The following is a 25,833-nucleotide window of genomic DNA, read 5'->3' as shown; positions in this document are numbered from 1 at the left end:
AGACTCGAACTATACTTGAAGCGATTTACTGCGGTCGACGGTACAACTGCTAAGGTGGTGGCAAAGGAACATCCGCATTAATTCCTTCACTACGATGACGTGACTTTTCTTGCCATCTCCTGACGATTTTATTCAGCCTAGGAGAGCCTTTTGGTAGTGAACAGGATGGTGGAGGCTGCATCTAACATGACTACACCACAAAAACATAGGATAAAAAAAAAAAGTTAGGGAAAAAACAAAATACAGAAATTCACTATTGCACAAGAACCAGCACCAGCACCTCCGAGCCGGTTGGAGGAGGAGGAGGCGGAGGACAGGGTACGAGTTGCCTGGAGCCCATGCAACTCCTTCCCCCTACCCCCCTGACCCTGACCTTCCCTTGTTTCTGGAATGGCGGACATTATTCACCACTTCCGGCGGCTGTAAAGAAAGAGGCGACACCGCGGCAGTGGGAGGCGCTGAAGGATAGGTGGGCGAACACAGGGGGTGGTCCAGGTGAAGAGGAAAGGGGGAGGGGCGATGAATACAGGGCGGAGGGGGAATATGGTACGACTCTGAACAATGGCACTATAATCTTTTCACCGTAACTTGTCCAAATTTTCCTTTTGCAGTTTATTTCCCACAGCTTTAGTGTAGAATGAGACAATACTACGGCTCTAAATCCTTTCCACAACACTTTCCCATGACAAACATCACTCTCTTTTGTTAATCTATTGTTACAACTCAGCGTTCAAGACAGACAGAAGGATATTTCAGGCCAACTTAGAGGTTAAGATCTACAGCCGAAAGGAAGGAAACTCGACAAAAGAAGTGAGACGTACAAAGACGGAAACACAAACGGGACACTAAAACTCTGGCGGTAATCTCAGAAAATAGAGATGAGAACAACATGTCGTGAGGATGTGGAAAGGGTTCAATGAGAGGACTCTGAAAAATGGGTCCTGGAAGGTTTGGGGGAAGAAAATGTATAGGTTCACAAAATCATGTATATCTCGAAAAAAAAAAAAAAAAAAAAAAAAGGCAGAGAATTAAGTGTTAAATCTGACTTTAATACGATGGTAAAAATAAGAAGATAGAGAAAGATTAAAATATGGAGAGGGGAAGCTGTAAGAGGGATAGAACAGACTGAAGAAATAAAGACAACTGGAAAAGGTGAATGTGCATTGGAAACGAAAGTACATCTGAAGCATTAACTAAAAAGATGAGAGATCATGTTGTCGAGGGTGTGAAGAGCAGGGAGACAGGAAAAGACAGCAGATGATAGGAGGGTGGAAGGAGGCAGTAGTTATACAGGAGATTGAAAGGCGATGGAGATATGAAGGAGACAAGAGACATGAAGAGATAAGAGGGAGACAGGAGGTAAGGAAGAGGGAGACAGCATGACACATGAAGAAGGTATGAAGAGACAGAAAGGAGGTAGGATGTCATAAGTGAGGCAGGAGGCAGCAGAAGGGAGGCAGGATGACATGAGGGAGGCATGAAGAGGCATGAGAGAAGCAGAGGGAGGCTGAGGGAGGCAGGAGGAAGGAGAACCCCCATGGCACAGTGCCCAAATCGCAGGTGGCACTCACTATCTGGCCTTGGGAGTGCCGGGTTTGCGAGGTGAGGCTGGGCAAAGGGACAGGAGGAGGCAAAGGCGTGGGTGGGGGGTGGAGGGAGGGCAGCAGGTACGACCAGATGTACATTGTGGGTGTGTTGGAAGAAAACGGATAAATTTGGCAAGTGTGGCTTAGGTTCACACGGTTGCAACTTGGGGTCGATGTGGACGGCCTAGATAATATTAGCAGGGATAGACGCTTATGCATCCGACTCTGGGTATACGGGAAACGTGCGATCCCTCAGGCTCGGCATTTCTACAGCTCACTACATAAGCGTCACATTTTCTCTCACGTCATCTCTTGCATACTAACACCAAGCCGTCCATACACAAATAAAGACTATCTCATCCAAGACTTAAGTAACTGTATTAGCGGGGGTGCTTTATGACATGACGGTGAGCCTTGTGGCAGATTAGTAAAGACATGATCGTGTTAGAAGTGAGTGTGTGACAAGGTTAACATGCATCCAGTTTCATATAATTCCGATGTCTGTGATGATGAATGGGCCTAACCTGTAATATGAGATGCAGGCTGACCACATCTAATAATCAAATGTGTTCCAGAAATACTTGTTAAATATCCGAGGCTTCTTTACACAATCCCACTCTTAGTTACAAAATTAGACGACTCACAATCATGGAATATGGGAATGGATGTAAATGTGGAAAAATAAAAGCAAGACCATGGAGAGGGCAATGTGGGAAGATCAAGAGGAAGAGGAATCAAAGAACAGGTGGAGGTGGGCAAGGGCAAGAGACAGGTGTGGGGCGGGGGAAGGCGGGGAGAGATAAGGGGCCATATTCATAAACTTTACTGAACTTAAGCCGTGTAGATGACTGTTCATTTGTATTCTGTCTTCACTTACCAAACACATCACCTACATGACAGTGAATTATGCACAGAAAATATACAGCAAAACACATATTCCTGCTGGCCACTAACTGCTATGGCAACTTGCTTATCGTGAATACTGGCTAAGATCCTTTATGAATACTTAGCCAGAGACGTGCCGGCCACCTGTCCCTCTCTCACACGCCTCAACACAACACAAAACCCAGCACAAGACACAACACAATTACCACCACCAAAGCCCAGCCGGGAAAGAATGGAAGTGTCGATCTGAGAAATGTATCCACCACACACAGTCATCACTACTACACCTTCCTCCTAGCACACACAATACACACATCTCCCTAGCATCACCCATCACGCCCCACAATGCATCACATCTACCACCATTAAAACACAACCAGGGGAAAAGATGGAACAGTCGGCCTGATAAAAATATCACCCATCCATATTAACTTTTATTATTTATACTCTATCAACAAGAGGTTTGGACTGGACTGCCGCTGTGTTCCTACCATACAAGCCCCAGGTCTCGCCACGCCAATAACACTTAGCTCTGACGCCACATTTGAGCCTCTGTGCACCACTAGTTTTAACTCCACAGCACCACTATCACGCCATCACTTCGTCATAACATTCCTCCATCACTTCACCATAACATCCCTGCCTCGTTTCACCACAACATCCCTACCTCATTTCACCACAACATCCCTACCTCGTTTCACCACAACATCCCTTCATCACTACGACCACATCCTTACATCTTCACCACAGTTTCCATAAATCACTTCACCATAACATCCTTGCCATCCCTGCCTCACTTCACTGTAACAACCCTGCTTTACTTTAACATCCTGCCTCTCTTCACTTCACCAACATCTCTCCCTCGCCACAACACACTCTCTCTCTTCACCTCCAGCACACTCTCACTTCATCTCACCCTGTCTTACTTCACCCTAACACCTTTCCTGATTTCAGTTCACAACATCCTGAGTCACTTCATCCTGCCTTACTTCAGTTCACAACACCCTGCCTTACTGTTACCTCACAACATCCCTGTCTCATTTCGAAACACCCCAGCTCCACTACATCACCAAGCCACACCACACCCCTTCACTCCTGCCTCACAAACCCACCCTTCCTCACAACCCACCGCCTCACAAACTCACCCTTCCTCACAAACCCATCCAGCCTGGCCTCACCTCATCACCCCATCCCTGCCCCAGAAGACGGTTGCCCACCTCCAAGACGCCCTCTCGGCCCTAACACAGAAGGTGGAAGAGAGGGGGGGGCGGGGGGGGGGGACGGTGATTCCTTGCAGCGAGACCAGGATCAAAGGCTCACTAGATTGATCTCAGTGTCTCCCTCCTGACCTCTGCGGCACGCCTCCTCGCCCCGTCAATGATAGGGGGAACTCTAGTATTCTATTCCTCTATTCCAGCTACAGACAGACGATTTCACGCACCTTAGTGGGTCACAGGAACGACTTTATTAATCTCAGTGGGTTATATGAATCTAAGTGCTGATACCGTCACTATAAACCCTCTAATCATTGGGACAACTCTAGTATTTATTTCTGATGCGGCAAGACGATTTTACTCAGCTGAATGGGTCACAGGAGCCTGTGTTAACATGAACCGTAACTTAATATCTGAACATGTTCAATACCCGAGTGCTAGGGAGGAATCTTCGTGCGGGAGTGCTGAATAAATCCGCCTTGAAAAAGAAGGGAAACAAATCTACACACAGCACGAGTCATGCAGCGGTCGTCTGGGATGGTTTTAGTATGAATCAGTGTCGTTAGTCACCTCAGACAGGGGATGTGCTCACACCACCACTCCTCCACCAGAATTAGACTAACCTCTACTATTGGTTAATTAACTACACCACCTGACTCCAAAATACACCAAGCATTGCAAAATGAAAAGCTTTATAAACCAATTTATTAAACAACAAACTTTAATAAGGAAACAAGAAATAAATTCATGAATGAAAACCTGCAAAACCTGCCTCGTCTGAAGAAAAGATGAACAAATAAGAAAGCCAATTTTATGATCCTTTCAGTATGAATTTCCGAGATGCCTGGACACATTACATTAAAAAGACTGGACGAAGCTAATGAACATACAAACTATCTCCACCCACCTACTTAAATTTCTATCTATCTATACCTACACCAAATTTTAAATAGGGTTGTAAAATCACAGAGAGTGAAGCAAGACAGCCAGAGCACCCAGTGAAGGCCGGTTTAGGACCCTGCCTGCCTGCCTGCCTGCCTGCCGGCCTTCCTGCTTGCCTGCTTGCTTGCCTGCCTGCCTGTCGTCTGGGCCATCAGCGCTGCCTATCAAAGCCAGACTCACTCCCGGACATAACCCCGCCCCGTCCCGCCGTTCAGCTCACCTCACACTGTTCCCTCCATCATACACCATTACACCATCAGATCTCATTACACACCATTACACCCAACACTGCCATCTCGGTACACTCCCTTCACACCCCCGGGATGATAATATTAGAAGCTGAGAGAAAAGGGGTACATGATTCTTGCAACAGCTGCTGATTACGAAACAGACTCCTCCTCCAGGTTTTCTTTCTCATTTTTCTTCTTCTTCTTTCTCCTCTTCCTCATCATCATCATCATTCAATCCTCTTCTCCTACCTAAAAACGGGAAGTGGTAAAAAAAAAAAAAAAGAGGGTGGGGGGGAGGAAGGGATTTTAGAAATCATGCCATGAAAAACCCACATGATAAACCAGTATTTAACATACACCATTTTTACAATACACATTTTTCCTTTGCTCACCAACCCGAAACTGTATCTCAATAAAGGCAGAGTGTTATCGTATCAATATTGTCCTCATTCCTTACCTAACCAGCATTATGGGACATGAATGACACTTTATTACGGAACATGACTGTCACTTCATTACGGAACACGTCTGATACTTAAAGATGGAACATGACTCACTTTATTACGGAACATGATTGTCGCTTTATTAGCCTATGGAACATGACAGTCACTTCATTACGGAACATGACTGCTGCTTTATTACGGAACCTGATTGTCATTTTATTACGGAACCTGACTGGCATTATATCGGAACACTCTGAGCCGTGTTCCGGGTGGCATGTCATCGTGGCATCTCTCCCTCAGCGATTTATTTTGCACACTACATATTTTTCCCTCTTGTATGTTACTTAGCCAAATTAAGGTCGTAACTAAAATATCTATAACATGAGAGAATATCAACGTATAATTTTCATACTAAATCGCAAAGAAAACTGTGTCACGATGCGTCCAACACCGCCGACAATATGACTCTCTTCTCAATAAAGGAGTATAAAAGTAAAGTGATTATACTTTACCCAAGGCTATATTTAAGTTTATCGCCCTACTGTCCTCCTTATTCCTTATCTATTACACGTATTTAATTGCCTGTTTTCCTTTACCCGGCGACAAAGTAATCGAATCCGCTGCGGAGGAATAATGATGATGATGATGATAATGAACAAGAATGGGATGGTGGTGGTGGTGCTGTTAACAATCCTGGTATGGATGAGGGTCGTCAGGTAGAAGAGAGGTGATGCGAGAAGAGGAGAATGGGGGAAGGAGAGATGAGAAGAATGGGGAAGAGGAGGGGAATGGGGGAGGGGAGAGGAGGGGAGTGACACGGGGAGAGGGCAGGGAGAGGGTAGAGAATGTGAGATGCAACAGGCTCCCCCAGCGTTGCAACACACCCACATTTAACACTTTTATTATCGTCTTTGACACCTTCAGTGCGGGCTTGTGTGATGGCTGGTCCTCTCACACCCACACCCACACACCTGCACTCCCACACCATACCCACACACACCTACACTCCCACACCCATACCCACATCCACAACAAAACCCAGCTCCTTCCCTACCCACACCCATATTTCCAGCCCCACACGTACATATAAATACACCTACAAACACACCCACACCCAGCCTCATCTCATCCCCACACCCACACAAATCGGGTATCGCAACGGTGTGGGCAAACCCCTATTTTTCCAGCCACTTGTGAAACCAACGATGAGAGTAAACCTTGCCTTGCTTCCCTCCACCTAGCTATGTTAATCCCTAAGCCCTTCCCAAGATGAGTATTAATTATGGTGTTTCGTAAGCAGGCGTGCAAAATAAATACATCTAATCTTGCCAAGTGTTCATGAAGGAATACCGTAAACCGAGGGAACTGTTCGTGAAGGAGTATCGTAAACCGAGGGAAGTGTTCATGAAGGAGCATCGTAAACCGAGGCAAGTGTTCATGAGGGAGCATCGTAAACCGGGGGAAGTGTTCGTGAAGGAGCACCGTAAACCGAGGGATCTTGCACTCAACTTGGCCCTCTCGGTTTTTAAGATTTGGTGTCCGGAGCCGCCTGGTACGCCGTGAGTGGATGGCGGTGGGAGTGAGAGTGAGCGTGGAGGAGGGGCCCAGCAACAGTGTGTGTGGCTGGCTCGCTATCAATCACACCACCACCGATAAGTCCACCAGTGTACCCAGCCCAGCCCAGTCTCTCTCTCTCTCTTCTACTACTACTACTACTTACCATCTCTTCCCCACCAATTTATCCAGCACATTACCTGAATATCCTCGTGCAAGACACCAATACTAACTGGGCCAATGTAATAGCAAATAAGTGGACGTTAAGGATTGATAATCAAAATAAATCAATAACAAAGAGGTGCTGCGCTGCCTCCTCTGCCACCTACAGTACACCCCTAAGGTTCCTATTCTCGACAGCATGGGTGAATTCGTTGCATCTCTTCCTTGGCGATTTGTTTTGCATAGTACACCTTTACCACTACAGCTCAATGATGCGTTTTTTATTCTTGCTATCTACAGGCAACTTTATTCATCTTACGACAGGCCTCTGCAGTGAAGGGGTTACTGATGATTAAAATAAACTCTCTCCTAAACTGAATAAATCGTCTTGAGATAAGAATATAGTGAAAAATAACGCCATGCAAAGTTATGAATATCGTCTTATATGTTACGTCTTTTACAACATCGACATAGTGTGCACCAGTAACACACAACGCCACAATGAAGGAGCAATGAATAAAATAAATCGCTATGGAACAAGTGTGCTCTGCCAACGCGCATACGGGTGTAAATCCCCAACCCTACATACGGCAACAGTTCTGGCATGGAGCCAAGCGAACAGCTGATTCTGACACCCGGCCGGCACACCCTACCCACCCCATCACCCCCTCCAACCAACCCCATCGCCCCCTCCAGCCCACCCCATCGTCCCACCACACAGCATAACCACAACCACCACTACCTCCCTCCAAGCCACCCACCCCACCCTTTTGCTCCACCCAATCCCACCCCTTTGCCTCATCGCACAGCCACACCACACCCCACTCCATTCCACCCCACCCCGCCCAACTTCCACCTCACCAAAGTACACCCCGCATCCATCCGCCAGCCCATCCCACCCAACACCCTCATCCCTCCCCCCCACCGCCTTGCCACTGCTAATACTAAAACAACGGCGGGTTTACACGCGAGACAAGTAGCTGTGATGTGGTAATCCGCGGAGTGAGTGGTGCTGTTGCTCTCACCCTACCCCCCCAACCCGTCCCACATACCATCCCACCGGCACCCGTCCCCCCTTAGCCATCCCCACCACCACTCAACGCAAAACCATCCCTGCCCTGTCATACACCATACCATCATCCCTGTCCCAATCCACACGCCATCCCTATCACTCAGCAACCGTCCCTCCCTGCCCCATAACCATCCCAGCCCTGTTCCACTTACCGTCCTTGCACCATCCCTCACAACCACCACTCCAGTCCTCTCCCACATATGCCACATCCCCATTCCATACAACCACCACCATCACCACCACAGCCCCGTCCCACAACGTCCTGCCACCAAATCCACCCAGTCAACGCTCTGTCCTGTTCTACCAATCCGTCCTCAGTTCCACAACCAGTAAATCTTAGCCCGGCCTCCTTCCACATCATCATCACCATTTTCATCATCACTCCATCCAAACGTAATCTCGTCCCACATCTAAGTTACCTCCTCACGCACCTGTTTCATTCTCACTCACTCCAGTTTCACCCTAACTTCAAACTTACCCTTACTCATCCCCCTCCCCCTCACCTTCTCCATCCTCCACCTCCTCCTTCTCCCCTTCCCCTTCCTCCTTCTCCTCCTCTTCCCCCTTCATCTCTCTCCTCCTCCTCCTCCTCTTCCTCCCCCTCCTTCGCCGCGGACAGAGACGAAGTGTGATCCTGACAACCATCCCCACCTTCTCTGCCCGCGGCCACACCTGAGTCACGCCGGGGCAGGTGAATCGCAAAAATAAGACAGGAGAAAATATACGACCGTTATGGTTGGCAGGAAAAAACACCGACGGGGAAGGAAAAAAAAAACACCAGGTACAGTCGGGTTAAAAGTTCGACTAATTCTTCCACTTCTCGCGTTCCCTAGCTGGTTAATATTCTAAAGTTGAGAGAAACGAAGTACTTTTTTGTTTTCTTTTTCTGCCCACAGATGGATCTCTGATATGGTGCATCAAGGAGGGTAATAAAAAGTAGACGTAGTGGAATAGTAGATGAACTCCTGTCCCCGATTGTACACACACACACACACAAATCTCTTCCACCTCTGACCCAACCACGCCATTTTTTCACCTCTTCCTGGACATTCCTGGGTACATTTACTCACTATTCTTTCTCCCTGGCTTTCCCTGGTCTCTTGCCACACCAGAGATTCTTGTTATGTTTACATTCCCCTGTCATCCTCGCTGCTCCGATCCCTAACACTCGTCATCTTTCTCTGCAGCGAATACGTGGTTGATATTCTCCAGGAAGGGGAATAAAACTTCGTAACACCTTCTTATTAGCGATCTGTTATACATACTACACCCTAAAATTTTCTCTTATCTTTGTTTTTTATATTCTAAGTACCAGCATACTTTAGTCTGCCTGAGTAACGTATAGGGAAAATAAAGTATGATGTGCAAAATAAATCGCGAAGGAAAAGGCGTACGACTAAAAGAACCCATTAGACTTATATCTTACTTTCTCATCTCAATCCAACCTCAATTTCCTCCCGAAAGCCTCCCAGCCATGCTCCAAGCCCCGTCCCTCTAAAGCCCTCCAATAAACACCATCATCTCTATATTTTTCCATTATGTGTGATATGCTAAACAAATCGCAAAGGTAAGGCTGCTACGAAGCCTCCTATGCAACCAAAATCGCGATGTATAATAAGCAAAATAAATCGCTAAGAAAATGGTGCTTCGAAGCCTCCTGTACCCCCCCGACCACGACCCTACATACGAGAACTGCTTTTTACACCCACCCGTCGCTTTCGGGGGACGGCGTCGTCAAAAAGCGAGTCGTCCAGGTCCAACCCGTCGTCCAGGGCGGTGGGGGCCGACTCCGAGAGGGGGGGCGAGGGGGTGGCCGAGCGGTGGGTGGGTGAGCGGGACGATGTGGACGAGGACGACGAGGACGATGAAGACGACCCATCCACCCACGACCACACGCCGGACGACACCGACGATCCGGCCGACATGGACTCGCCGACCATACCTGTAAAAATAAATAAATAAATAAACAAAAGTGGTTATGAGGCCTTCCGTATATATCCTTCTTTATAATTTTCACCTTTTTTTTTTTTTTTTAGGTTAGTATATTCCGTACAGGTACACCCCACCTTCAAATTACAGAACCCCATTTAACAATACGTGAACACAACATGATTACACTGACACATTAAATAACAAACAAATAAAGTTCACGCATCCACAACAAACATAATGCAGAGAGTAATTAATAAGAAACAAATTATATCACGGCCAATTATAATGCTAAAACATAACACTTACTAAATTGCGGGTTCAATAAGGCATAGGGGAGAGATCAACGCTTGCGAGAAATAAAGGTAGGTAATGAAAATGTCAGGAACAAGACTCACCCAAAACAATAAAGAAAATCAACGCACAGGACAAGAGAGGTGATCAAGAGACTGCAGTGAACAATGAGGGAAATTTATAAGAGACTGGAGGGTGAGAGAATAAGGACAGTGACGAAGAATAATGAGATGCGGTGTGGTGAGGTGGGGATATGGAGGGCGGTGTGTGTGTGTGTGTGTGTGTGTGTGTGTGTGTGTGTGTGTGTGTGTGTGTGTGTGTGTGTGTGTGTGTGTGTGTGTGTGTGTGTGTGTGTGTGTGTGTGTGTGTGTGTGTGTGTGTGTGTGTGTGTGTGTGTGTGTGTGTGTGTGTGTCGTCCACTAGTTGGGGTTGGGTTTTCCCCGCCCCCTTCTCTCTCTCTCTCTCTCTCTCCCTCTCTCTCTCTCTCTCACACACACACAGACACACACACACACACACAGACATCGATTCTCACTTATTCCTGGTAAAACCTTGGACATCCTCTTCTTGGAATAACTTAAAACGCGACCCAAAGCCAAATCAAAACACGCACAGGGAAAAACAATTACCGTGTTCCAGAGGCCACCGTTTTGTTATTCTCGTAAAAACACCGCAGTCTCTCTCTCTCTCTCTCTCTCTCTCTCACCTTACATATTTATTGTATTATTTATCTATTTTTTAATCAGCCTACAACAGCGATCTCTACTGACATATAAACACGGCAAACAAAATTCACATCCCCGGTGTTCCAATGCCTTTCGTTCTGTTATACGTGTGAAAATACTGCATTTCGCTTTTTTTTTTTCTGACTGATTAATGACAAATCAAAACGCAACCAAAACAAACACAAAAATAAACCCTTGTCTTCCAGTAGCTACGTATTTCATCTATTAGTCTTTTTAACAAATCATCTTTGTTTTGGAACAGCCTACAACAACCACCCCCCCCCCCCCAAAAAAAAAAAAAAAAAAAGAACTCTTACTGTTCTTTATTTACTGCACCTCCTCTTCCTGGAATGATTAAAAGCGATTCAACACCAGTTCAAAACAAGCACACGGAATTCGATCCCCTTGTGGTCTAACCTGCGAGCCATCCCGGGGTTTGAGCTCTCGTCTCGTGGCCAGGCGGAACGAGGTTATGGGGAGTTGCGAAAAGTAGAAGCGGAAGTCGGGATTGGCTTGGTCGGCGGGGGCGTCATTTGCCATCACCGACACCGACAAAGACACCATCATCGTCATCATCATCATCCCTACCACCACCACAACCACAACCGGCACCACCACTATCACCACCGACACGACTACCAACACCACTACACTACCACCACCACCCCTACTATTGCCACTACCAGTATCACCACTACCACTACTAGCACCATCACTACCACTACCACCACCACTACCATCATCACCACTACAGCACATGGATGATTTCGTGGTACTTCTTCATTACCGTTGCATATTAAACCTTTCTTGCCTCTTGTATGTTATTGAGGAAATTTATGTGGGTACCAAAAACATATAAAGAACATAAGAGAATATCAAAATACGCATAATAAATCGGTCAGAAAAGGGTGTTACGAAGCCTGCAACGCCACAGAGAAAAGACAGACCCACAATGTAAACACCACAGCGTCAAAACAACCCAAAACAACTATCCCCCTACGTATCAACAGGAACAAGACTTTACAATAAAAACAAAGCCAAAAAGAAAAATCAGCTACTACAACACCCACCAACACCTTCAAGCTAATCTACAAGTAATACCAGCAGCTGCAACACATTCTACACCAGCCACACCAACTCTAACATCATACTCTACAAATCACACCACCAGGAATAATAAGATATATTCTACAACAGCTACACGGCAACCACAACACACTCACACCAGCACCTAAACCACCTACACATCACCTCAACAGCAAAACAGCTTCTACAACAATCACAGCACTTCCATATTCCACAGCACCCACAGCACCACCCACAAGAACCAGCCCAGCACAGCCCTTCCCGTTACTGTACTTCCCTCCGCACCCAGACCATCCAACCCAGGCAAACACACCCATTAACCAGACCAGGACGGACGCGCACAACCACCACCATAACAACACTGAGCTACTCTACTGCCATAACGAGAGACAGCAACACCATCACCATAAGAGACAGCCAGACCACCACTATCATTACCACCACCACAGCAACACCACCACTACCATAACAGACAGCAATATCATCATAACATCAACACCACCACCGGCATCACCATCATAATACTACAATTTTCATTAGTTTCACCAGCACCACCACCACCACCACCAACGCACCAACAGTACCACTACCAACATCAACACCACCACCGCCTTCACTATCATAAAACTACCACCATCACAGCAACAGCAAAAACAATGACGTAACTCCTAACGATCACACACACACACACACACACACACACACACACACAAAGCGAGACAAAGAGTTCCTGTAAAAATAACCACCCAGCACCCACTCCAAGACGCACCTCGCAGGCAGTCCCCATAAACACATTGAAATGACCACGGCAACACATCACTCACGATAAAACAACGCCGAATCATCAGAGACAAAACATCAGCTCATCACCATAGTCAGTCTGTCTTTCACCCGACGGAAATGGGCCACTCCCAAAGTCGCCGTTGCATGAAAGGCGATGAGTCTTGGTTATGAGACACGAATGATTTTCTTTGGTTACTAGTCTAATACGTCCTCCTTCTTGATTATACCTGGCTATCAACTGAGCTGAAAGGGGATAGGGGATTTTGGCCAGGTTAGAAAAAAATGCACAAACGCACCCTAGTTACAAACGCACCCTAGTAACAAAACAACACCTTCATAAGAAACGACGCAAGAGAACGCACCTGTCCAACCCTGGCATGAGTCACAAACGTATGAACTGTTTCTGTCGTAACCATTTTTTTTTTTTTTTTTTTTTTGTTAAGACAAAAATTATGGGGAAGTTGTGCGCTCTCCTCCCCTTGTCCTTCCTGCAATCACATATCCCAGTTACGACGGGGAACTGGTCGGAAGTTGGTTTGTGAATCCCGCATCTAGGCAACTACGGGTACACTTCCCGAGCTTCAGCCTTCAGCCTACACACACACACACACACACACACACACATACACAGGAAGGGGAAGTGTGTGTTTACCTGTTCTATCTGCTTGTTTTATATCTCTGTTTCTAGCTATATGTCTGATCTGCTTGTTTCTATGTGTCTGTTCAGCTCGTTTTAGGTTAGGTACGGTACGGTACGGTACGGTACGGTCAGGTAAGGTAAGGTAAGGTACGGTCAGGTAAGGTAAGGTAAGGTAAGGTATGATTAGGTACGGTAAGGTTAGTTTAGGTTAGGTTAGGTAAGGTAAGGTCCTCTTCTGTATATCTGTTTCTGGAGTCTGTTTACCCGTCTGCCTGTCCATCTTCCTGTTCTGCCTGCCTGTCAGTATTCTACGTGCCTGCTTATGTGTGTGTCGGGCCCAGGTTAGGTGAGCCGAGCGAGGCATAATAAGCAGGTTAGGTTGTATTATAGGGATCCTCACAACAATGGTGGATGTGTTCTGCTGTCCTCCCTGCCGTTTACCTTTACATTCTTCTCATTGCCATCCCTCTTACCCTTCCCCTGCTACCTCCCTCACACTTCCCCTGTTACCCTCACCCTGCCGTCCTCTTCTTCTTCCTTCCCTGTCCCAGCCCCCTCTCCATTCCCTCCCCTACCGTATCTCTGTTCCTCTTCCTCCTCCTCTCTTTACCTGCCTCAACCTTTCTTTTCCGCCTTTGACGCCCTCCTCCTATGACATTAACCTTAACACTTTCCCTTACCGCCCCTCCCCCTCTTTCGGATTCCTTTCATCTTCTCTAATCCTCCCTCCCCTTCCACAGTCACACCACTTACATCTTTCCTATCGTCCCCTTCATTCTCCTCCCTTATCTTTTCCCTTCACATTTTCCCCTGCCTCCCCTTGCTCCTCGTTCTCTTCCCCGCCGTTTCCTTTACACCCCTACCTGTCTCCCCTTCTCTTCCCCCTCCCCTGCATTTCCCCTTCAAACGGCCCTCTGCCCATACCACTCCCTTCACTTCCTCTCCCCCTCTCCCTTTTTCTGTCTCTTAATTTTCAACACCCGCCCGGCCCCCTCCACCTTACCTTTCCTTTCCGTAGCTTCCCTCCCTTTGTCTACTGTTCCCATCTCACACCCTCGCACCTCCTTCATGCCTCGCTACACCCCTCCACAAGGCCTAGACTGCTCAACGATTCTTAGCTTATGTACCGTATTAGCCAAACAATACATCCTCTCTCCAATCCCAGGTGAGAGTTTCAGTGATTTCTACACACCATCATTATCATCATCACCATCACCCTCATCATCATCCCCATCATCACTCTGACCTTTTCTTCCACTTTGGGATTAGATCATGTTCACCATCACCATCATCATCATCATCATCATGGTCCACCTGTTTCATTTAAAAGATAGGGTGAGGTAGGATCTGGAAACAGGCTAAGATATGGTACAAAACGAGATAACTACCATCATCGTCATCATCATCACGACCCCTCTGTTCCATTTAAAAGATAAGGTGAGGTTGAATACAGAGATAACTACCAACATCATCATCATCAAGACCCTACTTCCATACTTGAAGATCGGGTTGGACGTAAGTTTAATAGGAAGGTATTATTTCTCCCAAACGAGACCATGATAATTGAAGGTTTACATCCACTCTCACCGCACACCCCACCACCACGACACCCCCACCACCACTTCCCCCCGCCCACCTCACCCCTCCCACCATCTCCCCCTCATCACCACCTCACTCACCCCCACCATCTCTCCCAAACGTTCCCAGTCCCCTGCGAGGTTGAGTAAATTGCATGGTTCAGTTCCCCCCCAACACACACACACACACACACACACACACACACACACACACACACACACACACACACACACAACCTCCCCACTGTTGCCACGATAATAATTTCCTCAGTCTTGGATGATGTTGCCGGGCAGAACTGAGGCCGCCTTCATACATATATATATTTTTTTAAGATACTACCGAAACTTTTCATTCCCCACTTCTCTTTTTTCGCTCCATGGGTCTCCGCTACGAAACTTCAAATCCTTACTTTTAATTTCCAGTGTCAACGTTTTTTTTTTCTATAAGATGCTAATCAAGGAAACTTTTGGCACCTCAGTTTCAGTTTCCACGGTTCCAGGTTTTTTATAACATGGCCGAGGGAGCTTTTCACTCCTCTGTTTCCGCTTCCTTAGTGACGGCTTTGTTATAAGATGCTAACCAATGGACCTTTCACTCTACTGTCTCCGCTGCTACAGTCACCTTCGGCAGTAATCTGGGCGAAGGAACGAACCAATATAAAGACCAATACATAAACAACCTGCCTAATGACGCTTACCATTTTTAGGACTGTCTGGGTCGAGAGGCTAAGAAGTTAACTGAAGATGCGGCCCTAAATAACGTAACATAAATAAGTAAATAAAGTCAACAGTAAAGCCTATTGGACTCCTCTGGTCGTATTATAATTAACATAAAAATGGCATCTTAAAATTAGATGAGTTAACAGGTACACTAAAAACCTTAAATAACATACACGTACCGAGATTTTAGCTGAATTAATTGCGAGTATGAGGCAAGGAATTAATCTCGCCTTGTTAGCTTTCTTTGGCTGTGTTTTGTGGCGCGAGAAGCAAGTGGGGAGGTGACTCACGCCCGCCACTGCTGCCACCCACACTCACCGCCCTCACACACTAGCCATCCACACACACACAAACACCACACACCCACACCACGTCCACACTTAACACCCACACCTCACACCACTCACCCACATCACACCCACATTATACACCACACACCCACACCTTACACCCCATACCCACATCTTACACCCCACACCCATACCTTACACCACACACCCCATACCCACACTTAACACCATATCTCACGCATCATCTTATACCACAACCCCTTACCACAACACACACACACACACACACACACACACACACACACACACACATTTGAACCCCTTCCACCCTGGTATGTCTTTTGCTTTATATTCTTCCCATCTCCAGACGATTTTATCCAGCTTAATCCATTCCATCCGATGACTTCTTTTATTTGCTGCCGAGGAAGTAGGAAAGACTTTTCTGTAGAAAGAAAAAATATATAAAAAATACTATAATTCCAAAAGTCTCTCCTAAGCTAAATAATCTATACGTAGCAAGGACAGTCATAAAAATAAAAATAAAAATAATAATAATAATAATAACTGATGATGTCAACAACTGAGAATACGGGGCAAGTTAGGTGCAGTCTTAATACATCCCTCCAAACGACAAACCTCTCCTGCTCTGAACAAACTAATCTACAAGCATCAAGAATAACTCAAACACGAAAAACAAAAAGAAAAACGCGTCACCGGCCTGATGGGGTTAGCTGACGAGAATCAAGGTCTCAGTTGCGCAAGAATATCAAGGTCTATCCAGCAAGATCCTGCCACTTACCTTCGCAGCGCTGATAAACACCTCGTGCACACCGTAAATACCAAACACGCTCCCCCTTCCATTATTTTCGTCTTTCAGCAAGGTCAGAGTGTGTGTGAGACAATGCAGTGTAGGGGTGTGGTGTGGGGTGTGTTGTGGGTGGGGTGTGTTGTGGGTGGGGTGTGTGGGGTTGTGTGTGTGTGTGTGGTGGGGTGTGTGTGTGGTATGTGGGGTGGGGTGGGGTGCAGATGCGTGTGTGTGTGGGGGGGGGGAGTGGTGTGATGTGGTGTTAGGTGAAGTGACGCTTGGGCCTGGTGTGGGTGTAAGCTGTTAATGATACGGAGAGGTGTGGGTGTGAGTGAGGTATGAGTTTGGGGTGAGGTCTGAGAGGGTGTGGTGTGAATGACGGGTGTGTGTGTGTGGTGTGATTTATATGTACGGGGGTGGTATGGCTGGCAGGTGTGGGGTATGGGAGTGGCTGATAGGTGTGCGTGTGGTTGATAAGTGTGGGGTGTGGATGTGGTGTAAATGACAGGCATGGGAGGCAAGTGTAGATAAAAGGTGTAGGGTGTGGCTGAGGTGGCAAGATGTGGTGTGTCCCCCTTAACACCTTCACCGTGGGGGTAACAATGCAGCATAAGTCCATTGTCCGCCGCCTCACGTAATCACCACTAAAAATACCTCACTGCCTTCTACCGTGTCGCCTTCTGTGTTATTACCCTCGTGTTATAATTTTATCTCCACGCCAATCTACTGAACTGCTGTCTATCTCTCTATCTATCCAGTCACTCTGTTTATCTATCCATCTATCTATCTATCTGTATGTACAAGAGATTATCAATGTGTATTATGCAAAAAGAATCGCCAAGGAAGAGGTACTACACATCAACCTCAACCTCCAAGTCAGGTGTAACTCGTCTCGTATTACTCCTCCTTCAAGTGGGACCCAGGCAAGCTCATCCTCAGGCTTGAAATGTTAGCCTCTCCTCCAGCTTGCAAGGTACTGTACATCTGTTTGCCCAGCTGTGGTTGTCGTTCCGTGGCGTCTTAAGCAACAGAATGATTTGAAAGTAGCGGATCGAGGTTCATTTATTACTAACTTTAATGCCTTGACTTCGGGGGCATTTTTCATTTTATTTCTGCTACCTTTAGCCAATTTTTTCTCTCTCTCAAAATTTTGGAAGTAGGGAAGTTAAGCTGTCCCCTTCTGAACTAAAGTCTGTCTTAAGTTGAATAAAATCGTCCGGTCAGAGAGAGAATAAACTAAAAAGAACGTCATATAGGATTGTGAAGGTTAATCATTTTCATTTTCCGTACAAGACGAGGAAGAAACTTTGCTACTTGTGGCTCCGTTAAGATGTCTTATTCCCAGACCCTCTTATCACACGGCAAACATCCCTTCACTTCTTTTTTTCATTTTTTTCTCTTTTTTTTTTTGCGTGATGTTGCAGCTTTAAGATTCCCGGCTGAGAAAGTGAGCAAGAAGGAGTTGGGGGGCAGCCAGCGTGACCAAGCCAAGCCAGTCAGATTTCCGGTTGAACTTAAGCAGGGAGAATACCGGTGCCTGAGTAATGCACCCTGGCCTCTAGGTTCAGTCCCGGGCTAAATTTCGCAACGCCTCTTCCTTGGCGATTTATTCTGGATATTACACCTCTGTGTCCTTCTGGGTGTTACTGATGCAAAATGAGTCGATGTTGAAACTGCATGTCTTTCAAGAGCAAAACAAATCGCTAAGGAAGAGGTGTTACAACATCTAGAATACGTCCCTTTGCACAGTCACAAGGGGGGCAGGTCACGTGTAAGCAGCAGCAAGTCACCTGGTGTGGTGTTGTGCTGACAGTCACGGACCTCCACACCACCACCACCTTCCTCTAGCCAGGCAAAGTCACACACACACACACACACACACACACACACACACACACACACACACAGCATTACGATAATAAGCTAACGATCTGCATTACATGACCATATCGATGTTTCCTGAAGAAACTTGATGTTACACATGCTGTATAGGCCACATATGCTCTAGTAACATACACTAGAATCATCATTATCATCATCAACGGGATTAACTTCAAGTGGCAAAATAAATAAGCGAAAGAGAGGTGTAATGAAGTCTCCTCAGCAAGATTTAGTTTGCTTATTACACCTCCTCTTCTGTGTTACATAAATCCTTCCAGTATCGTCATATTCTGCATAAATAACATACAAAAGGATATTAACCAGCTATATCCAAAAATAAATCGCTTAATAAAAAGGTGTAAGGCAAGGTGCGTGGCGTGCAGGAGGTCCAGCGCCACTGTACGGCCCGGGGCTCAAGTAGGTTGTGACTCACCCACTACACTAACTCAGCCCCATGTCTTCCTCATTGCTTCTTCACTCCTACACTCTACCAGCACTCCACTCTTTCTGCACTCTACTTTTCCATTATTCTGTCATTACCTTCTTCGCGTCTTCTTTCTTCCATCACTCTATCCCATATACTCTTCACTCCATTCTGTCTCATATCTTCATCACTCTACCACATATTGATCTTCACGCTTCCATCGCAGTATCTCATATCTTCCTCGCTCCTTCACTCTTCCATCACTCTACCACACATTCGTCACTCACTCAGCACTCTACCGCATATCTTCATTTCTTCGCTGTTCCATCACTGTATCTTATATCTTCCTCATCCCATCACTGTACCTCATAACGTCACTCTCCCATCACTTTACCTCCTATGTCCACTCTTTAACTCTTCCATCACTCTAGTCTACGTTAAGGCACGTTACCCAATTAAAGAAAAAACTCGGGATGCTGCAACAATACTCCATAATTAAATGCAAGAAGATACTGCATTAGACTGGTTGATCCATGCTTCACTGGACTAAGAAAATAAGACAAGGGTAGCACAGACGTGGCAGAGGCCCTCAAAATATCAGGAAGAACCAGACAAGAATATTAATCATGTCGTTACCTCTCTCTCTCTCTCTCTCTCTCACAAGGCAATGGATAGATGCTGCCGGTGACTCTAATACCAAGTGCAGCATTAATTCATCGTCCTCTGAAACACCAAGGTAGGCGATGCTGCTACTCGTGCGTGAACCATTACTCTGCCTGACATTCCCTGTTTCTCAATATACCTGCCACGCCAACTTTCACAGGCTCTTGATATCTATAATTTAAGCCGGATTGCGATCGTAAAAACAGCCTTGATAGCAGCTCTCTTGATAACTCCATAACCTGAGAGACAGATTGCTTGAGTTTCGTGTGCATTTATTTTTAGTAGGTGGCCCCTCTCTCTCTCTCTCTCTCTCTCTCTCTCTCTCTCTCTCTCTCTCTCTCTCTCTCTCTCTCTCTCATTTATTCTTTCTATCCTTCCTAAATTAAATAAAATCATCTGCAAACAGGTAATGAGAAAATGTGTCATCGTACAGAAGAGCTTTAACACCCGTAATTTGTGGTGGGTATAAACTTTAAAAATACAGCCATAATCCAGCGCTCACCTGATAATTCCACACCTGAGAGAGACATCCGTGGAGAAAGGAGACAAAATGCTCGAGTTTTTAGTTTCTCTCTCTCGCAGCGATAACATCTAAGGAGTGAATGAAGGCTAAATCTCTTTCCCTAACCTAATCAATTCACCTGAAGAAAGCACAAATGAAATATTGAAGACATTCTCGTCGTGAAGGTGCCAACTCCTGTAAACCCTTCACCTTCACATACCTCTTTTTAAAATCAACCCTCTCACGGTAGGGGTAACTTTATCATTCAGCTTCCACCTGACACCAGACGATTTACTTCAGCTGAGAGTGAGTCCAAGGATCCAGGGTGTTAATAGTGGCGGTGTCAGGGCGGTACAAAGACACCTCTCGTCGTTGCCATATTTCCACAGGTGTTGGGGCCAAAGTCAACAAGGAACCCTGTGACCCTCCAGTGTGCAAGGGGGTGGGGGTGGCACAACAGGGGCCGAGGCGGATCCAAGCAACAGCCCTGATCCCCAACCCCACACCCCTACCCCACTCATCCTCCTCCATCCATTCCCCAACCCACACAACAGCAGTCCTTCCCTCCAACCCCCCCCCAATCCCACCCCACTCAACTGCACCCCTTCTCTCCCCAACCCACCCCTCTCCTCCCCTCCCCTCCCCAACCCACCCCTTTCCTCCCTTCCCGACCCGCCACAACCCCATCCTTCCTGACCCTTCCTTCAACTTCTTTATTGCCAAGGCGTCTTTATTTTTCTTTACATTACTCGTGTTCTCAATGCTGTGTTTTATTCAGCTTAACAAAAACTTTTCTAACTGGAGGAGATAAATATAATCTCAAACTAGAAGCCCTTAATAACTTGAATAAAATAATCGACACCATGATAATGACATTCCCTTTACTGCGATGGAGTTTACAATTTTATCTTGCCTTTATTAACCCCTTCGCTATTATGGGGACTCTCCTGAACTCAACCAAACCGTCTGACAGCAGGAAGACTAATACAAATGAGGTGAGCCGTGGAAATAACGGGGCGGGGCTGGGTGGTGTGTGTGGTGGTGGCCGGGCTGATGATCACGTTAATGCTTCACTCCTTCGTCTCCAGGCCCACCACACAGCATAGCACAGCACAGCACATCAAATTATTACACCGCAGCACACACCAAGTCACGGCACAGCACAACACACAACGCCACAGCACAACACCACATCTCACCTCACCACAGTACATCACATTACAACACATCACAACCCAGCACAGCAAACTACACAACCACAGCATAGCACAGCTCATCAAAGCACACAACAACCGCAACAAAGCACAGCACAGCGTAAAAGGAGGGACGGATGGATGGCAGGAGGGGTCAACAACTTGCCCTGCCTGGCCACTTTTCCTCATCCACTTTCCGGCCACTGATCTGGGCCGCGTCACCTCAACCCTCCACACATCCCTCCCTTACTACACAAAACTGGTTGGTGGCATCTACAGAATTAGTTGGAAAAAGAACAGAAAAATGTGAATGGGGTAATGGAGGTGTCTGTAATCGCTTGGGACAAAGGAGTGCACGGTGACAAACAGCAACACACTGCCTATGGTCCTCGAATTTGATACAGATCCAGACTACGACTACGGTATCTTCTGTGAGTCGAATATAAGGCTAGCAAAACAAAAAGTATAAGTGGCAGGATGAGTGAATTCGAAAAGTGGTGTTGGTGAGCAGCGTGCCTAGCTACATACAGGCAGCTGCAGGGAGGCGGGGAGGAGGTGAGACTGCCAAAATGATTCAGTACAGCGGAGTAGAAGATGGTATGGAAGAATAAGACAAGGATAGCAAAGAAGACAGAGTGGTGTGGTGCTGGGGCGTGCCTTCCTATGGGACGCTGCAGGAGGTCAGGTGTGAATGTATGGGATGCAGAGGGGAGGGGAGAGGTGGAGGGGGCTAGTGGTGGGGTGATGTGAGGAGGAGGGTGGTGGGTGAGTCGACCGCACACCTGCCTCGCCCCAGGGCAGGATGGGCGGGTGGGGCAACACACACACACACACACACACACACACACACACACACACACACACACACACACACACACACACACACACACACACACACACAGCTACATCACCGGCACCGCATCACCACTCCTTTTACGTTCATCCGCAGGCCGCCTCATGATGCTTGTCTGGTTTTTCTGCCTTTTACTCTCTTTCTCTCACCATCGCCACCTTAATCCGTTATGTAACAATTACTTCACTTTAAACAGGATAACACGACGATTTTACTTATCTTTGGAAAGATCCTTAGTCATGAATGGCTAAACTGAGTACTTCGAAAAGCCTCTCACAACCAAATAAAACCTGGTGATAGCAATTAAATAAAAATTACTTCACCAGATTAAAATAGGTTAGTAATTCTTGTTAAATATGAACAAAAGAGAAGAGGATAACTGCAATAGGCCAGTTGACCCAGGCTCGGCAGCTCCTACAAGAGTAACTAAGCTTCTAGGACGAGATAAGGACAGTAAAGAAGGCTCTCCTGGCAAGCGGGTGGGGATAGCACAAGAGGGTGGGGAGTAAGACACAAGAGGGGCCGGGACAGACCACAGCAGCAGCCCTTCCCCAACCCCACCCCACTCAACCGCTCCCCTCCCCACTGCAGGAGACCCGATGATGTGTCTCGTAATCTTTCTTATTTATCTCTATTAGGATGAAGAGAAGTTGTACATGACTTCTCTTAATTCCAACCAGAAACTTATTACAAATCCTGAATGGGGAAAATTATTTAAGTGGGAAAAATGACTATCCTTATCATCATCATCATTATAATTATCAACTGTATGGAAAGTTCTCCACCGCCTCCTCCGCATCCTCATCAGCAGCAGCACCACCACCACAACCACAGTCGTCATCCTGATTATCATCAGACTGCCAGAGTTCGACCGGCGTGAAGAGCCGCCATTAGACGACCAAGGCCAACGCATGCAAGAATGTTGGAGCCTTTATAAATGATGCGATACGACGACACGACTATATCAAGTACATGAAACCCTCCTCTCTTATCAACCTCACCATTACGAGTATATCAACGGCATCCAAAGTTCCCTGGCTCCTCCTCCTCACCATCATCATCACGAAAATTTCCCTTCCCAATAATGAACTCTAAGGCAATGACCCTGAAGATGCGAGTGGCCAGAGGCGGCGAAGACTCCAATGACGACAAGGCAAGGCAAGGTGCGGACCCGGGGAGGTGGTGGTAGTGGCCGGGAGCAACGTTACCGCCTGGGGCCACTACCACCACCACCAACACCAATACCACCACCACCACCACCACCACCACCACGCCGGCACAAAGAAAAGGTTAGCGGCAGGGGCGAGCGTCGGATATGAAGTGTGGTGGATGAGTGTAGCCGCGGGGGACCACACCGCACCGTCTTTCCACACCCTCTACCTCACCGCTGTCTCACACTGTATCTCCAAATATTACTCTCACATCCACACTGCACCACTCACCCATACTCTCTACCACACCACTGCACCATCCTCACAGTACATCTCAACACATCACACCTGCCCTAACACCGCAACACACCTTACCTCCCTCACACCACACCACACCACACCGCACCTTCCCTCCCCCACCCAACACCACCCTACCCTCACACCATCGTCCTCTTTGTTGTCTGACCCCAGGAGGAACCTCTCGTGTAATTACTATCATGAGTAGCGTTGTGTGCATCTGGATAATGTGCTGTGTTACTTCTTACCACACCTCGCAAGAAGAAAGAGAAAGGCCATTATTCTTACCTCTTAACACACCTCGCAAGAAGAAAGAGGAAGGCTATTACTCTTACCTCTTAGCACTGTACTCTCTCCTCTCAACACATCACACAAGAATAAAGAGGAAGACCATTACTCTTTACCACCATTAACCATCTAAAGGTCGGAACAACTCTAGTACTATGCTCCAGCTAACTCCAGACGATTTCCTTCAGCCGAGTGAGTCATAGGAGCCCTGGTGTTGAGGTGGATAGGGTGTGCAGTGTGAGGGAGGCGGGCCACTGTTATATTCCACACACACAGGCGGGGTGAGTCAGGCCGAGATGTTTATACATGAGATGAAAGTGGAGGTGCTACTGGTGAGCTGGTCAAAGGGTCAGCCAGCCGCCCACTACCACTGCCATTACCACCACTACCGCTACTACCACTACCACCACAACAACCACCACCACCGCCATTACTATTACAACTACTACTTCTAATACCACGACTACTATTACTATTACCATCACCACCACTACCACCGCATTCATCACCACCACCAACAACAAACACAACCACTACTACCATCATCGATACCACAAGCCACAAGCACTACCTTCTTCTTTGCTATCCTTATCTCATTATAGTAGTTCAGTTACTCTTCTAGGAGCTGCCTAGCATGGGCCAACCGGGCTACTGCAGTTATCCTCACTTCTTATGTTCTTCTTATGTTCTTATTACCATCACCATTATTACAGTCATCATCACAACAAAAGGACAAAAAGTTTCAAGTTATTTTCACTTGATCAACGGGCTATCCAGTGAAACAGACCATATACTTATTTATTATCAATCAAACCTTCGAAATAAACAGAGGCTATATTCAAAAGGAGAAGAGCAAGATGCGAAATATACAGGCATAATAAAACATACGCACAGGGGACAAGAAACTAAGCACGCTGCACTCTCATATACTGTAGTGAAATCAAGGCACGAACAACAGCAATCAGAAGGTGGAAGATTCGCTGCAAGACAACATTCTCTCTCTCTCTCTCTCCTGACCCTTTCCCTTACTCCCCCCTTCTCCAACACACCCACCTACCTCTCACCTTCCTATTGTCAACATCCGAGCAAGCCACTCCCCCCCCCCTCCACACACAGAAACGGAGAAGCACGCTCTCTCTCTCTCTCTCTCACACACACACACACACACACACACACACACACACACACACACACACACACACACACACACACACACACCATCATCATCTCTGAGCCAATCCGTCATCACCCTTCACATTTACCCCACCACCACCTCCCACTGCTACTGAGACGACACACCACCCCCGCTGCGTTGGTCCTTCACTAACAAAGGTCCTTCCTAGAGTGAATAAAATAGTGTCTGCCGGTAACAAGATTAAGTACGAAAGATAAAAGGATTGATGGGTTGTTCATGACCTGACCCAACTTAATCTACCCTAGACTAACCTACCCTAAACTAACCTAACCTATCCCAAACTAAACTAATTCATCTTAACCTACCCTATCCTCTCCTATCCTAACCTAAAGATAAGAAAAAAGATGCTCTCTAAACTCTTAACTACGAAAGGTGTCTCCAAAGATCAATCAGGTGACAGTAGCAACAACAAAATAATCGCTGCATAGAGGGAATACGCACTACTCTCG

General features: G+C 46.8%; 1 protein-coding gene across 1 annotated transcript in view; it reads right to left on the bottom strand.

The window, feature by feature from the left end:
- Glut4EF (Glucose transporter 4 enhancer factor) overlaps positions 1-25,833 on the bottom strand; it is a 323,600-nt gene that overhangs the window by 112,968 nt on the left and 184,799 nt on the right. The window contains exon 4 of the mRNA XM_080267338.1: positions 9,798-10,030. Coding sequence (XP_080123464.1) covers positions 9,798-10,030 — 233 coding nt within the window. The remainder of the gene's footprint in view (positions 1-9,797; positions 10,031-25,833) is intronic.

This window comes from Coenobita brevimanus, chromosome 23, assembly GCF_032717465.1.
Source record: "Coenobita brevimanus isolate Jiangsu-jjx chromosome 23, ASM3271746v2, whole genome shotgun sequence".
Taxonomy (NCBI): Eukaryota; Metazoa; Arthropoda; class Malacostraca; order Decapoda; family Coenobitidae; genus Coenobita; species Coenobita brevimanus.
Note: the sequence above shows the minus strand (reverse complement) of the source record. Positions and strands in the feature narration are given on the sequence as shown.